This window comes from Physella acuta, unplaced genomic scaffold (genome assembly GCF_028476545.2).
Source record: "Physella acuta isolate Inbredline_101_S28 unplaced genomic scaffold, ASM2847654v3 ptg001865l, whole genome shotgun sequence".
Taxonomy (NCBI): domain Eukaryota; kingdom Metazoa; phylum Mollusca; class Gastropoda; family Physidae; genus Physella; species Physella acuta.
In genome coordinates this window covers 388305-405515 of record NW_026733371.1, presented here as the reverse complement: position 1 = coordinate 405515, position 17211 = coordinate 388305, and the positions used below count along the sequence as shown (strand labels likewise).

The 17211-nt window shown below is 34.4% G+C and overlaps 2 protein-coding genes across 2 annotated transcripts; both read left to right on the top strand.

Annotated features, from left to right (window-relative positions):
• Window positions 1–3942: 3942 nt before the first annotated feature.
• On the top strand, window positions 3943–9016 carry LOC131930912 (eukaryotic translation elongation factor 2). The gene is made up of 14 exons (XM_059287568.1): window positions 3943–4047; window positions 4697–4911; window positions 4998–5185; window positions 5265–5473; window positions 5560–5793; window positions 5884–5997; window positions 6090–6228; window positions 6379–6574; window positions 6662–6920; window positions 6997–7248; window positions 7823–8032; window positions 8137–8319; window positions 8403–8535; window positions 8623–9016. Exons 1-14 carry the CDS (start codon window positions 4045–4047, stop codon window positions 8814–8816), a joined length of 2529 nt encoding a protein of 842 aa, XP_059143551.1. The 5' UTR covers window positions 3943–4044; the 3' UTR covers window positions 8817–9016.
• Window positions 9017–10089: 1073 nt separating this feature from the next.
• Window positions 10090–16551, top strand: LOC131930921 (dolichol kinase). The gene is made up of 13 exons (XM_059287577.1): window positions 10090–10227; window positions 11306–11427; window positions 11822–11903; window positions 12016–12101; window positions 12267–12410; window positions 12669–12826; window positions 13040–13087; window positions 13416–13601; window positions 13784–14077; window positions 14188–14347; window positions 14601–14705; window positions 16049–16126; window positions 16271–16551. The coding sequence occupies exons 1-13, from the start codon at window positions 10214–10216 to the stop codon at window positions 16402–16404; spliced, it is 1611 nt and encodes a 536-aa protein (XP_059143560.1). The 5' UTR covers window positions 10090–10213; the 3' UTR covers window positions 16405–16551.
• The last annotated feature ends 660 nt before the right edge of the window (window positions 16552–17211 follow it).

The following is a 17211-nucleotide window of genomic DNA, read 5'->3' as shown; positions in this document are numbered from 1 at the left end:
TTTTTCTAAAATATTATCTGAGTTGGGCACCATTAGGTATAGGCACCTATTGATCAACTAAAATGACAGCTTAGAAAAATAAAGTCTACTTAAATTTCGTTTCAAAAAGAAATAATTATAATGCAAAAGTTTGACGTCTCACTTTTTGACAGTCCATTTATCATACCTTGGTCACACACTGTCTCAAACATTGCCGACCCGAACGGAGGAACGGGGCGACGACTGCACTGTAGAATAACCACCGCTGTAGTATTTGAAGTAGTTCATCTGTTTCTTTAACCTTTGCAGTTGAAGGGTCAGTATGATCTAAGATTATTTTTCCTATTGCTTCTGTGTGCTCTCTATGGCTCGGATCTGTGCAGTAGGATATAATATATTGAGTTAAAGACTGTTATTTCAGTGTTGTGAGAGATGTGCAATGCCTGTCGCCGTCTTTGTCTTTTCCTTCATCCCATGGTGATATTGCCCACATTATAAACATAAGCATTTAAAGCTATCTAGACTAGTTGACCTATGTTTTGGTTACCAATTTTACATTACAACAGTAGCGTAGCGAGGGGGGGGGGGGCGGGAGGGGGGACATTTGTCCCTGGGCGCCGACCTTAGGGGGCGCCAAAATGGGTTGGAAAAATAAATTGAAAGGTTGAGGGGGTGCAAATCGAAAGTTTGAGGGGTGGGTGCAAATCGAAAAGTTTGTCCCCGGGCGCCGGGAAGGGTCGCTACGCCTCTGCATTACAATGCATCTTGCTAGTTGTCCATTTTTTAAATAGTTCATTTTTTAAGCGTCTGTTTTTTCAGAGAGAAAGTAAGGCTATATAGTCAGCAAATTTGAAATTACACGTCGACTACCACGACTTGACAGTCGCATGCGTTTTCATTCTCATTCGTCGAGCAGGGGTAACACGAGGTTGGCAGTTCACGCTTGTTGCAAACAAACTTTGAGATAAAAATTCCCACAAGCGGAAGTTGGAGATATTTTACGATTTCCGTAATGGCTACAGATGTTCACAGAAGTCGCTGTGATCCAGGAAATGATTTGCTGTTGTTATCAGAGTTTCTTTCGGACACCTCTTGGGGAGGGGGGTCCTGAATAAATAATAATGTATACCGAAAATATAATCCACATGGCAGAAGGAAAAGAGGCAAACCAAGAAAGACCTGGAGACGTGACCTGGAAGAAGACACCAAGAAGATTGGATACATCTGCCATGGGGACAGTTGGAGAGACTAGCCCAGGACAGAGACGCCTGGAAAGCTCTTGTCAGCAGCCTATGTCCCAGGAGGGGCGACAGGCTAACCTAACCTAATTATATACCGAAAATATATTTTTTAACTAATGTACGCCCCCCTCCCCCCTCTATTGAAAGTTTCAATTTCCCCTGAGAAAATGTATGAAAGAAACACTATTTTACTTTTTTACAAGCTAGGAACAGAAAACTAGTGTTTTAAAGGAGCTCTATTTCGGAAGTGAATTTTGCAATCTGGATGAGAACCTGCTCACATTGGCATCCATGGGCACAGAAGAAAAATAATTACCAACCATCTTCACAATCATTGATCGGCGATAAATGCCACACTCGATTCATTTGCACCAACTTCGTATTCTGTTTTTAGTCAATGATCCAGGTACCATTTCGCAAACTAGCTGACAAAAATCAAGAAAAAAATCTGTGTGAAGAGATTTTTGCCATTTCCCGATTGGGCCGGTCAGTTCCCACTTTAGCAGACTTGGCTGAATATACGGCTTATGTCGACTCTAGAGATCAACCTAACCCTAACCCTCCATAGAAAATGTAAATTAGTGAAGATTCATCATATGACCAATAAAAAATAGCTTATGATTATAACATGCTAATCTTTCTAAAAAGAAGCCCTTGTGTTTGCTTCACATCTGTATTGCATAAATATAACTTAATTTGGTCAAATATATCCAAGGTAGCTTATCATTCTCCAAGCTCAAGCTGAGATAGACTAGATCAAGAATTGAAAATGAAATGACTGATTATTAAATTAGTATTAAAAATACAATAATTACGAGTGGGCATAATTAGAATAACGAGCTGTTTATGTAATATATTGAACGAGCCGACCCGCGGCGTATCATACGACGCCGCTATTTAATTGTTTTATTTTCTACTTTTCAGTAATTTATAATTTGTGAATTCGACAGTACCAATGCTGCCACTGAAAATATGCTTTAAAACACTATCAGTAGGTCGTTAAGGACGATACCACCCCCACCTTTCCCCCAACCCCCACCCTCCTTTCCCCCAACCCCTACCCTACACCCCCCCCAATGAAAGCAGCCTCCTCTTAGTTACCTCCCCTAAGTTTAAAATAGTTTCAAACTAAATTATCTGCTGCCCCTAATAGCCGTCACTAAACCCGCCTCTACGGTTGTAAACAGTTAGCGTAAACCACAGCTCGCCAGACCATGTGGGGATGGGGTGGTAGGGGCGCTTACAGCTTGGTGTTTTCTATAATATCCAAGAAGAGAATTATATATATAGATGGGTATATCAATAGTTTTTAACTCTATATGCGTTTGTAGTTGTAGGATAATCATTGCATTGCAGCCTCCAAGTTTTCTTTTAAATAAACAGATTACACAATAATTTAGAGTAGTGTTTCCCGGTCCTATGTTTTAGTTTAGTTGTATTAATAATTAGTGCTTACGACTTAATAATTACATAAAATTATATTATTCATGTTAAAAAAGCATTTATTCCGATATTGATTTTGATACTTTATCTTTAAAAATAAAATGCTACATAACTATTAATACTCCCCCCCCCCCCGCTCTTATATGAGTAAACCCTAACCGCTCTCCCCCTCCCCCATCTCTCTCTCTCTCTCTCTCTCTCTCTCTCTCTCTCTCTCTCTCTCTCTCACGGCTCAGTCTCAGGGGCGGAACTACCATGCCGCCAGACCCCGCAATGCAGGGGAGGACAGGACGTTTAGGGCAGAGGCGTAGCGAGGGGGGACATATCTCCCCGGGCGCCGACCTTAAGGGGCGCCAGAATGGATTGGAAAAACAAATCGAAAGTTTGGGGGGGGGTGCAAATCGAAAGTTTGAGGGGGTGCAAATCGAAAGTTTGTCCCCGGGAGCCGGGAAGGGTCGCTACGCCTCTGGTTTAGGGTCCGTTCTGACAAAAAAACAATGATTTTTAAAAAAATAAATTATGTTTTTCATGCTTCTTCATAGTGGTTTTATATTTTAAAAAAAACAGGTCTACTATTGCAGTGATTGTTCTACAGTTACTAACACACACATCTGCGTTGAAAAATATTTTAAAATCTACAAACTACAATAGCTATAGTTTGAAAGGTAGGCAAACGTTCACGCTACTTCAATGACTTACTGCCCTTCTTTAAAATAGGGGTGCCCATAAAGCTCATTTAAATAGTTTTGTACTATGTAAATTAACAAGCAATTGATTCTATTAAAAGTTTTTTTTTTTAAAACCTGAATACAAACATTTATAAAACACGATCATTTCAGGTACGAAGTGAGTTTGGACTTAATTTGTCTGGTTTGTTGTCTCATTATTTTTTTTGCCGGGGAGCCTTTTTTTCTAGTTCCGCCACTGCTCAGTCTACATTTGATTTTACTTGATGGAAAGCAAACGCAAACTGTTAATTTCAATCGAGGTTATCAATACCCACTCCATTAGCTCTTTAATTGTTAGTCACCAAATTAACATAAAATAACATTAAAGAGAAGGAGTTATTGACCATTGTTACTGCTGGGCTGGCCAGTGAAGAAAATATTTAGATGGCATATGGTAGTTTCGTATTACCTATCTGTAGTTGTGTTTTGAACGTTTGCACCAATGCACGAATTATATTATGATATAAAAAGACTTTCTCTTACTAATACTGGAGTTTTAAAATATTAAAAAATATTTTTTAAATCCAAACTACGAAACTACCTTTCAGGTGTAGACATCACGTGATACTTTACGTACTTCCTTTTCCCCTATGAGTCCCATTGATAGGACACTAACAATTTAGAACTAAGTTGTCCATCTGACTCATTTCAAGATGGTAAGTGTCATCAATTATATTTTACCTAAAATTATTGTTCTTAAATGAAAATGACACAAGTCTGAGTTTATATGAATACCATGGTAGTTAAATATTGACATATTTTTGCATTATAAAGTAACAAATATTGACCATTTGTTGTCAACGTCACCATTTTGCTAGTCTATTGAATAACAAAATACAGACTGAATGAGCATATTATTGAACATAGATATATAATATACGTCGAATTGATTTAGAGATCATTAGGAAGTTTGACTAGATTGTGTTTTTTGTTTGTTATTTCTTTGGTGTCTCAGATCTGGATGTCAGTTGTGTGCTTTTAATTAAGGTAGCTGACCAAAAAAATAGGGGAGGGTTGGGGGAGCTTGGTATTGAAACTTTATGTTCATTTGTTTGTAAACTATATTTGGCATAAAAGTGAAGTATAAAATGTCAAAGCTTTTTTTCTGACGATTTTAGATACAGATGTATCGATAATAAAGTATTTTAAGTGTTGGGTTGTAATCTCGACTAGTTTTAGGGGTTAGACATGATAGGTCAGAGGTAAGGGACAGGGCTAGCATTGACATTAGCAAGACACAAAAAATTGCCCCTTTTTTTCTAAAGATTATTCTGTTGAGCTGATTTGTACATTTCTTTTAAATAGGTGAACTTTTCAGTAGACGAGATCCGGGCTATTATGGATAACAAACGGAATATCCGTAATATGTCTGTGATTGCCCATGTTGACCATGGAAAGTCAACACTGACAGATTCTTTGGTCAGTAAAGCAGGTATCATTGCCTCAGCTAAAGCTGGTGAAACTCGCTTCACAGATACCCGCAAAGATGAACAAGAGCGCTGTATCACAATCAAGTCAACGTAAGATGCTTTTCATAGATTTTTAGATTTCCCAGTCAGTATTTTGTAGTTTCTCATAATAAAATAATTTTCTTGAAAATTTTCAGTGCCATCTCTCTTTATTATGAGCTGAATAAAGATGACATGAAATACATCAAGCAAGAGTATGACCCTGATAACAACCATTTTCTAATCAACTTGATTGATTCACCTGGACATGTTGACTTCTCTTCAGAAGTAACAGCTGCCCTTCGTGTAACTGATGGAGCCTTGGTGGTTGTTGATTGTGTCTCAGGTAATATATTGCATATTCTAGTTTGTTTGCAAGTGTGCCATATTTGAACTACTTCTCATCACATTTTTTTTCTCTCTAGGTGTCTGTGTACAGACAGAGACTGTACTTCGGCAAGCTATTGGTGAGAGAATTCGACCTGTCCTTTTCATGAATAAAATGGACTTGGCTTTGTTAACACTTCAACTTGAAGCTGAGGATTTGTATCAGACATTTCAAAGAATTATTGAGAATGTTAATGTGATTGTGGGGACATATGGAGAGGATGATGGCCCGATGGGTAACATCCAGGTAACTGGCATAATTCTTGATTATTTAATAAACACTTTTTGTTTGTTGTTTGTAATCTAACTTTTTTTCTTCTTTTTTTTTTAAAGGTGGATCCAAAGAATGGCACTGTAGGGTTTGGATCTGGATTGCATGGCTGGGCTTTTACTCTTAAGGACTTTGCTAAAATGTATGTTAGCAAGTTTAAAATTGAAGAACCAGCTTTAATGAAAAGGCTGTGGGGCAATCAATTTTACCATGCCAAGGATAAGAAATGGTATAAAGAGCAAACTCAAGGATCTGTGCGAGGATTCACCAATTACATTCTGAAGCCAATCTATGAGGTAATTTATCCATATTTTGTGAAACAATCTTGCTTACTGGTAGAAATTTTACAAAGATTTTGTTTTTATTGATGTAATTGTTTTGTGCAGATTTTCAACTTCTGCATGACTAAGAGCAAGGAAGAGGCTGTTGCTCTTGTTGAGAAATTGGGTGTGAAATTGACTTTTGAAGATAAGGAATTGGAAGGGAAACCTTTGCTTAAGGTTTGTATTTTATTTGCCTGGAATTGTTCTTTATTGTGGCATGTTTTTTTTTGTTTATAGTTTAAAGGCCTACATTTCATTCACATTTGCAGGTGGTAATGAGAAAATGGCTTCCAGCTGGGGATGCTATGCTTCAGATGATTGTTATTCATTTACCATCACCTGTTACAGCCCAAAAGTATAGAGCAGAGCTTCTGTATGAAGGTCCTTTTGATGATGAATGCTGCACAGGTTTGCAATTCAATTTGAGTTTATTAAGTGTTCTGTACTTTTGATAGTTATTTTTTTACCCGGCTTATCAATGTCTGCTGTTCTTTTCATTTTATACTTCAATATTTATGATAATCTTTTAGTTTTTCATTCGAGTACATTGTTTTTCAGCCATCAAAGCCTGTGATCCTAAAGGCCCTCTTATGATGTACATTTCCAAAATGGTGCCCACAACTGATAAAGGTCGTTTTTATGCCTTTGGTCGTGTTTTCTCTGGAGCTGTTGCTACTGGTCAAAAAGTGCGCATAATGGGTCCTAACTATTTACCAGGAAAGAAGGAGGATTTGTATGAAAAAACCATTCAAAGGTATTTTGATGTTGCTTTAAATTTATGTTAATTAGATTAAGTTGCATGAAGTGGCTATTTTTCTCCTCACTATGTTCTATTTTACAGGACAATTCTTATGATGGGTCGTTACACAGAATCTATTGAAGATGTACCTTGTGGTAATATCTGTGGTCTTGTTGGTGTAGATCAGTTCTTAGTCAAGACAGGTACCATTTCAACCCACAAAGATGCACACAATTTGCGTGTGATGAAATTCAGTGTCAGCCCTGTTGTCCGTGTTGCTGTTGAGTGCAAAAATCCTTCTGATTTGCCAAAATTAGTTGAGGGTCTCAAGAGACTGGCAAAATCAGATCCTATGGTTCAGGTATGCTTCTCAGTTCCTAGGTTGGTGTTGATTTCAGTTGAGTGTTGCAATGTGTTAACTGTTTTTTGTTTTCCAGTGCATCATTGAAGAATCTGGAGAGCACATTATTGCTGGTGCTGGTGAGCTTCATTTGGAGATTTGTCTGAAGGATCTTGAGGAAGATCATGCTGGAATTCCAATCAAGGTCTCTGAGCCTGTTGTATCTTACAGAGAAACTTGCAGTGCGGAGTCTGAAATTATGTGCTTGGCAAAGTCTCCAAATAAACATAATCGTTTGTTTATGAAAGCTGCTCCATTGCCAGAGGGTTGTGCTGAAGCAATTGACAAGGTATTATCAATTTTTTCCCCATTATACCTGTCCATGTGATGTCCGCTCAACGTTATCTTGATTGCGGGAGAAAAATCCTGGCGCACACAGTCGAGGGGTCACAGAGTTCACTTTGGTTTATACATCAGTGGTGTAGGCCTATATAATACTTCATACTATTCATAGCAAGAACAGTTATTTAAGGTTTTCCATTGTCGCCTTACATTCTGAATTTTAAAAATGGTAATTAGTCCATTTCTTTAAAATATAAAATAGTATGAGTTACGTAAAGTATAAAGTAGTATGAGTTACGTAAAATATAAAGTAGAATGTGTTACGTAATGTTTCTGATTGTCATCATTATGCTGAGCTTTTATATAAAATTTGTCTTATTTACATTGTACAAAAAAGTAAAAATACTAAAAGTTACAGACTATCCAATTATTGCTGAAAATCTGCTCGTTAACGGAAAAAAATTTAAGGGTAGGCAGTCCTCGTATATAGACAGAGTCCTCGTATAGACCGATTCTAACTACCTATTACAATATATTTGCTTTAAAGTTGTGTGGTATTCTTACTGCTACTCCGTTTTCAGGGTGACATTGCTCCACGCCAAGAAGTGAAAGAACGTGCTAGATTTTTGAGTGAAAAGTTTGACTTTGATGTGACAGAAGCCAGAAAAATCTGGTGTTTTGGTCCCGAAGGAACAGGTCCAAATCTTTTGGTTGATTGTACTAAGGCTGTTCAGTACTTAAATGAGATCAAGGATAGTGTTGTTGCTGGTTTCCAATGGGCAACCAAAGAGGTAATTATTTTCAGTTATTAAATAATAAAAAAAGATTTAATATATTCAATAGGAAGTTACATCTGCTATTGTCAATTCAACTTCTGTTCTCTATTTGCAAATAGGGTGTTCTTTGTGAAGAAAACATGAGGGGCTGCAGGTTCAACTTGTATGATGTTACCCTTCATGCTGATGCCATTCACCGTGGTGGTGGTCAGATCATCCCAACAGCAAGAAGAGTCTTGTATGCTGCAGCTCTTACAGCAGAGCCCAGGCTTCTGGAGCCAGTTTACTTGGTTGAAATTCAGGTGTGTATTGTACTGATCTGCGTATTTTAATTATGTAACTGTTTCAATATATTTTTATTACTGTACATTTCTATATTTTTTAGTGTCCTGACCAAGCTGTAGGTGGCATATTTGGTGTTCTGAACAGACGTCGTGGTGTGGTCTTTGACAACCAACAGATTGGCAATACTCCTCAGATTACAGTTAAAGCTCACATGCCAGTCAATGAATCATTTGGTAAATTTCATGCTTTTTTTATTGGAAGTTATGTAGATTTTAATTATGTATGGAATACAAAATATCACAATATTCTTTATCTCACAGGGTTCACTGCTGACTTGCGCTCAAATACTGGTGGCCAAGCTTTCCCACAGTGCGTCTTTGATCACTGGCAAATCCTCCCCGGTGACCCTAGGGATTTAACTACTAAACCAGGCCAAGTTGTTCTTGCTTCCAGAAAACGCAAGGGTCTGAAAGAGAGTATTCCACCACTAGACAATTTCTTGGACAAGTTATAATGTCTAATTGCTTCACATTCGGCAACATGGGTCAGAATCTACATGCTAATATAAAAGTTACACCTGGTGTAGTGAAAATATTCTTGAGTTGTCTTCTTTCTGAAAATGATCTTATGGTTTTGCTGGTATTTATCTTGAGGTCAGATATCCAAACTTTGTCCAGTGTAAAATTTTGTCAATAAATAAAAAGTACAATTACTGATCAGTTTTTATCTTTTATGTATGTTTGTGGGTGATGATGTATTGCAAAGGTGCCTATCTGCCGAAGTAAATTGGACTATTTGACAGCAGTATTTCAAACTGCTAATACATTTATGTTGGAAATCACTACAATAGTAAAGTTAAATGTCAACAAATTTACTATGTACTCAAACGAGTACTGGTAAACTGGTTTGTAAATGGTGGTTGTAGAATAGAAGTATATTGATTTTCAAAAGCCCACACAAAGGATTCCCTGAATATCTAATCTGGAGTACATTAACTAGGAAAAGCGCTTTCCCCTTCCCAAAACTGGAACAGTTACAGAGACGCCTGGAAAGCTCTTATTTTCCATCGGCCAATGTCCCAGGAAGGAGACAGGCTAACCTAAACAAAATTACCACAGCCGCACACAAACCAGGGGAGATAAGATATCCATGAATTGTTGCTGAAATTAATTGAATTTTTTCCCTTTGAACGTAAAAAACCTGTTTTTGGTTGGAATAAAAAAATTACTGATTAAATTACGATTTTTACTGTTCCTATAAATCGTTTTTAGAGATCTGGATACAGCAATATTATTTGCTGAAAGATTTTACTGATAAATTTATACTTAACTGTAATAGATCTAAATGAAAGAGGCATCGATAAATAGTTGAGTTGATTTGAGTTATCAATTATTATATTTGTGCTAGATATGATGTGCCATTTATATTTATTTTACTTAGGTCGTTAATATTATTCTTCAATTATATTAATTAATGTATAATATTAAATTAAAAATTAGGCCTAAACATTACTAAACAAGTAAACATAATTATCCTGGACAATCATCCAGGCTAAGATAGCCTTGGCAACCCTCTAGTAACATCAGGTCTAGATTCCATAAACCAAAGAGTATAAAGTTCAACGAATTGTTAAACACAAATAGTTGAAATACATCTAGAAACTTATTTCTAGATCTAGAATGTAGATCTCCATCGAATCGAGTTTCATTCATGCTAATGCTTATACTATTCCCGGTATTCCGCTATTAACTTTATGTACGGTACTTTTCTGGATTTAGCCCGACCCAAACAAACCTGTAGCCTAAGTTTAAAGTTTACTTCTAGATCTAGTTTAAAATAACTAATATTATGGCCTTCTTTTTAGGGCCTTGACTTAAATATTCTTTGCAGTGATGGTCGATTGATTGAAGAATGATGCAATATAGGTCTTTAAAAAATTATTACACCTTGACTATAATATTCTATGCAGTGATGATTGATAGTTGTTGATAGAATGATTATGATTTTTTTTTAATGATTATGATGATGCAATTACAACCGAAACACACAAAAACTTTAGGAAAATTTGGGCTTATTTCTTTATGAAATTGTGATTTAGTTTTGATAAATTAGATCTAGATTTAGATCTCGATCTAGAATCTACTTAAATTTACTTTTGTCAAAACTTGAGAAAAATCCAAATTTGGAATATTGAATGTGCTGCTATGTTCGTGTCAGTTAAGAATAAGATATTCATGGCAATGGGTGAAGTATGAAACACACAATAACAATTGCAGGGCGGTTAAGTTTGTATTGTTACAACAAGTAGATTCTAGATATATAATCTCCCATGCATGATACTTACTTAAACTTATGAAAGTGAAGCATCGGATTATAACTTAGAAATGTAGCCTTACTTAAACTCAAAGAATTATTATTGTTCTCTGGATTTGCAACTTTTATAACATTGATTCTAAAAATATTAAATTTCTGAATAATTTTTAGGCTTAAGTTTTTATTATTTTTACAGCTGCTATGAAGTCAAAATATTAAAAAAAAGGAAGGATTCTTGTCAACTCGCTGGTGTCCATTAATAATTATAATTATAAATAATGTCTAAGTCTTAATAATATAAAGGGTTAGATCTATATGCCTGCAATTAACTTTAAACAGCAGTAACTTTAAAACATAAAACCTCATAAAATTGTTAAATAATTATTAAAATTTCATTAGTCACTTTTCTGTCACATTCCTAGCTTCAGCCAATTTTTTTTCACTAATTAGTCATGTGAGCCTAGACTATAAACAAATTTAATTTATCAGGCCTGTTAAATTTAAGTAATATAAACATTAGTCTAATATTATATAATGAATATATAAGCTTATATATATATATATATATATATATATATATATATATATATATATATATATATATATATATATATATATATATATATATATATATATATAATTCAATGTATACATTTAACAAATTATTTTTAAAATGTATTATTTTTTTAGGTCCTCAACGCTAGAAATATACTGCAGCACTGCAGTTGGATTCATTTTGTTCTTTGGCATTGTGCATGGAATAATAGCAGGGAAAATCTCATTGGAACACTTAGACCATTTCTTTATTGTAGGTAAGAACAAGCTTAGCATATAAATGGTATGTATTAAGTTCTGTTTACTGAACTAAATAGCTTCAACTGGATTGGATTGCTATATTTTAAAGTTCCAATTTTTTTGTTTGTTTGTAATGTTGTTACTAGGTACTAATAACTAAAGAAAATGGATATCTTGTTCTTGTTTTTCTTTAATTATATATAATGTCAGGAGGGATTTCCTCCAACACAGTTGTTATGCAAGTTGTTATGCGCCATATAGTTGACTCTGGTTGCTGCCTACTTTTCTTTCTGGATCTACATCCATAGCCTTTGTCCAACCAAGAACAAACTGCAAGGCATCAGTGGTATGATTTTGGAGAAGAAGAAGATAGTTATTTCAATATTAATTTATCTTTTATTTTCTATACAGGTGCTATTGTTATTGAGTATCTTCTTTTGTTGGCTTTCTCTAGAAACAGCTCATTCATTTCAAGATGCAGGCATCATTACAGGTTACCCATTTTATAAAGATATCATAAAACATTTTTATTTTATTTTACATATTTGTAAGATTCGTTTTTTTTTACAATAAATATAATCTAACAACAAAAATTCTTACTTTAGGCCAAATTCATCTCCAGGCAGCTACATTATCCTGCTAGTTCCAGTATCCCTTTTTGCTGAAATACTTTCCTATAAGAATGTTGAAGGTAATATGTAATCTCAATTATTATCATGCTTGTAATGTCAGGAATCAAGTTTAGATTTTATTTTAAAATATGCCTATTTTTCTTACAAAATTTATCATCAATCTTATCATTATTAAAACAAAGACAGAAGTGTTTTGTTTTAATTACATGTGTGTTTCTTTACAGAAAAAAACACCCTATATCAAGAGACTTGGCTAAGCCTAATTGTAACTGGTGCTGTCATTTTCAAGCTTCAAAGAGATTGTATAGATTGGCTTCAACTGTTTATTTTTCTAGGACTGATGTCTTTTCTGGGTGTCATTTTTGGATGTAAGTTTTTTTTTCATCTTTTATCTGGTTTCATAATCATGCAGTTGAAAGTGAACAATGAATTAACAAAATCTCAAAAGTTGGATATTGTCAGGATTCCATAGTTAGTCATACATTTTTAGACTGTATAGTGTATAGTCTTCATAAACAATTGTGTGTTGTTTTATGACTATTATTTGTTAAAATCAAATTTTAAAAACATTTTAGGTGAGACAAATCACAGCATTTAGTTGGTGAAAATTTTGGCTTCATTTTTAGGGTTGTCACTTATTATGCTGATTTCATTTGGCTTAACATGGAAAGGAATAGAATTAATCCCTGCTTATCTACCAAAATCTTTTACTCTGGGGGAGATAACTGTACTCTTGCAACTCATCATTGGCTGCGCCAACAGACTCATATTAGCACATAATCAGGTAGGTTGTTTTAATACAAATCATAACTATTCTTTGAAAAATTTGATGAAAAACTAATGGGAGAGTTCAACTTATCTCTTTTTCATTTACAAAAAAATGTCAGTAAACTATTTCACACATGAAGGGCTTGGGTTGTTAGTTTAATTTAATAATCAAATGTTATCAAAATTAAAAAAATCATAACTATAACAGAATAATTTTTTTATGTTCCAGACTGATGACATGGCTTCTGAAGACACCAAATTAATTTGGTTTGTTTGTGTATGTGTAGTATAGAATTATCATAGTTTAGTTATTATAAAAATGACATTATTTTGATATCATGTAAAAATCTCACTGGGGTGTGTATTTTAGCTACAGCTCCAGATTTTATCTCCTGGGGGCTCCGCATGAGATCTATCCTGTTTTTCCCCATGTAATATTAGCATTGTCTCAGATAAAAATATTTGTATTTAACATTTTAGATGAACTTTTATTTTTTACAAGTGGACATCCACAAGAAAGAGTTAGGGGTTTAGCCTAGCTATTTTTGTGTGTGCACAACATAAATAGATATTCCCTTATAACATTTTACAATTGTCTTTTGCAGACTGCTGTTACTGCCATAATTTTTGCCACCTGGCTCGCATATGTTACTTCTTCATTCAGCAGTCTATGGAGTTTCATATCTGTTTATTTGATTGTAGCCATTTTATCTTATGTGTCTCTTTACTTTACCTTTAGACAAGATCCAATAACTTGGTTTTGCTTGTACATCACACAAAGTTGTGTACAGGTAATAATTTATTATAGTATGTAAAACATAGATTAATACATTAAGTATTTATTTGGTACTCAAATATAGGACTGTTAGGTAGTTAAACAAAAATTTAATTAGAACAAAGACTCAATTTAAAAGAAGTATTTCTTACATTTTTGCATGAGTATCAAAGTTTGTGTTGAAAATTTTCGTTTAAGGTATTTCTCATTATTTCCTGGACTGTTCTTCTAATGGTGGCAATCCTATGGACTGTAGCAGAAGGAATAAGAATGATGGAAAAAAAACATTTTGCCCATGCATTTAATAATGGGAGTGAAAAAGCTCCTTCAGAAGACAAGCAAAGTTCCACCTGTCATAAAAATGTTACATGTAACACACGTAAAGTCTTTCACCTGTTTATTGTTTTGGCATATATTCCTGGTCTTGTTTTGGATGCTCGCCTACTTTTACTGGCGTCACTTCTAACTTTGGGAGTTTTTATAATTCTTGAGGTACATTTTTACATTTATTGTTTTTTAATTATTAAAAAAAACATGAATTATTACAGTATCAGTAATTTAGTTCAAACTAAAATATTATGGAAAAAATAATTTTATTTCAGGCTGCCCGGGCGTTCCATGTACCTTCAATTGGAAAACCACTTGATGATATTCTAAGAATGTTTGTTGATGACAAAGACCAAGGTCACATTTTTCTTACACACATATATTTACTCATAGGAATGTCTCTTCCACTGTGGATTTCCCACCGGATTTTTTCAAGTAATTTTTAAAAAATTCATTGCTCTTTGGCAAATTAGACGTTTTTAATAGATCTTTTGTCCATGAACTTTTTACTTGTTTTTATTCTATTAATTTTTTATTATTGGAGTTCCCCTTAATTTCTTAAAAGTCTTAACTGTTTGTTGACTAGGTTATGAACTTGTGAGGCCTCTTGGTAAAGAATTCTATGACAATTTGAAACTATTGAATTCTTAAGCAAATTAATAGCAATTAAATAAAAATTTTTCCCCAGCAACAGACACTGACATTGTTATGTTCAGTGGTTTGATGTCTATTGGTCTTGGTGATACAATGGCTTGTGTTGTTGGAAGTAATTTTGGAAGGATTCATTTCCATGGTAATTGTTAATTACTTTTAACAAAGTGTCCTCTAAACTATTTATTCAAAATTTATTTTATAGTGCTAAATTGCAACTTGATTCATATGAGGTTATAGACCTTAAATCAGCCAATTCAAAGACACATGTGCATATCAATGAAAACATTATTCAAGCCATTAGTTGTCTTGTTTTTATACCATTAAAATCTGGGATTATCAATGATGTTCTGCTACCTTTGATCTGTATAACCCTGATGTGTATATTACACACTGGTCAACTGAAAAGGTTTAACAGAGTATCTTGGTGTGCTAAAAAGGAATATAACCATAAGGATTTTTTTATTGGCTTTAGTTATGAAGACAGTTCATGTATTACATTTTATGTGTCAATTTATCCAATAGAACTAAACCAAATGTAAAGTCAACCAAGAATATTGTAAGATTGTACTACATTACCCAATAACCCACACCTTGCAGAAACAAATGAACAACATCTTCAGACAGGCTTTAAAAAAAACTAAGAGCTAAGTCAAAACAAAGTTGTAAAAGATCAGCCAGAATGCCATTACCTAACTCAGATGAACCGTCCAAAACCGAGTACAGTGAAAAGGCATAATTGCATTACCTACAATCTACAAGGGTCTGGAGGAATGAGCATATTCAAACATTGTGTGTGAATTCATATTCCAGATCCTCAAGGGAAATATTCTCATGATCCATCGAATGATAAGAGTGAACTGATCTGTTCTACACACTCCATCAGCATGCAGGGATCCAGGCAAGCCATTATTACATCATCAGAATCATCAAAACATCACTTAGTACAAAACAAGAGCAAGATATTTTTGAACATTATACAGTTGATACAGTGCAAGAAAATGACAAAGATTAGTTTTAGAAGTTGATTGCAGAAGTTGAATAACCAACTTGGAAGAAAGCATGGTCAACATGCCATGATGCTCCAGCTTAAAGAATGGATCCCAGCAGATACCTCATGATTCATTTATCTGGAGCAAATATGTCTGAGTCAATTTGACGGGAGCCATTATGTTGTGAGCCCATTTGTCTGGAGCCCATATGAGCCAATATGTCAGAATTCAATATGTCATGAGCCAGTTTGTCTGGAGCCCTATCGCCTAGAGCAAGTATGTCATGAGCCTATTTGTTGGTAGCCAATATGTTGGGAGCCATTTTTTGGTTTCTATGTCTACTTTGATGTGCCACCAAGGGATGTACTTTATTAAACTTATTGACATCTCCTTATCACATATGTATATCTATTATGAGTAATATGAAATTCAAATGAAAAAATACACAACATACATTTAACTAAAACAATTTTTAAAAAACAAAATTTTTCAGACAGCAAAAAAACTGTAGAAGGAGCTTTAGCTTCGTTTGCTACTCAGATGTTGTTTATTACTTTGATGCAAGCTTTTGGTAGGTTTATCTTTGTATCTACGTATTTAGGTACTATAATTTAGAGTTATAGCAAAATATTTCTTATGGTCTTTTAAGCATACTGTAAATGTGTGCATATTCAAGAGCACATTTCTATATTTAATTCTAATCTATTTTTAACAGGTATCTTACAGTTCAGATGTTTGGTCTCTGTAATAGCAGGAGTGGGGATGAACTCCCTTTTTGAATCTTTAACAGATCAAATTGATAATTTAGTGCTACCTCTTGTTTTATATCCCTTTTTATGCATCAGCTAAGAATTTCTGTTCAAATTTGTTGGCTCAGCTTTAGGTCAGTTTATAATTTATATGTTGATTTTATCACGAATGCAGCAATTGTTAAATTTATTAATTTTTTTAAAATGAATGTATGTAACACAAAAGTATTTTTAAAATAAAAAATTGCAAATGTGTATTTTTCTTAAGTTTTGAATTGTTATCCAATTATTATAAATTATAAAGGTGAACACAGAAACAGGTGAACTCAACTTCACTTAACCATGAACCATCAGGTTCGAAAAGGGAACTTACTATTAAGTTTTAGTTAATTAATTTAATTTATCAATTACAAATACATCAATATAAACATGTGGCTGACTAGTGAAAAGATGAGTAGTAGGGTGGGAAAGCGCTAAATTGCTAACCTGAAAGTCGAGAGTGTAGTTCCTTGATCCCAGGGGAGATGAAAAGACATGAAACCATTCAGAAAACTAAAAAATCAACTGTTGCCTAGGGTGAACTACGGCAATGGAAAACACATCTAAATATTAAAGCAAACTGAACAACAATGTGCACTGGAAAATGTGACTGGGGTGTCATGGGAGCCACCTGTTACATTATTACAGGTATACCTGTGTTGGTTTAGTCATTGATTGTAATAGTCCCCATATCTTTAGTATAAATTGATCTTTAAAACAAATGAAGTCACCATAGCACACATGGAGGAGCTCAGGTTAATAAAACCACCAGGGTGCCAGAGGGCACCTCTGATGTAGTTTGACATGTGATTCAAGCAGATTCCAATGCAGGATGTCCAGCCTCAACACTTTTCTCTACTATTAAAAT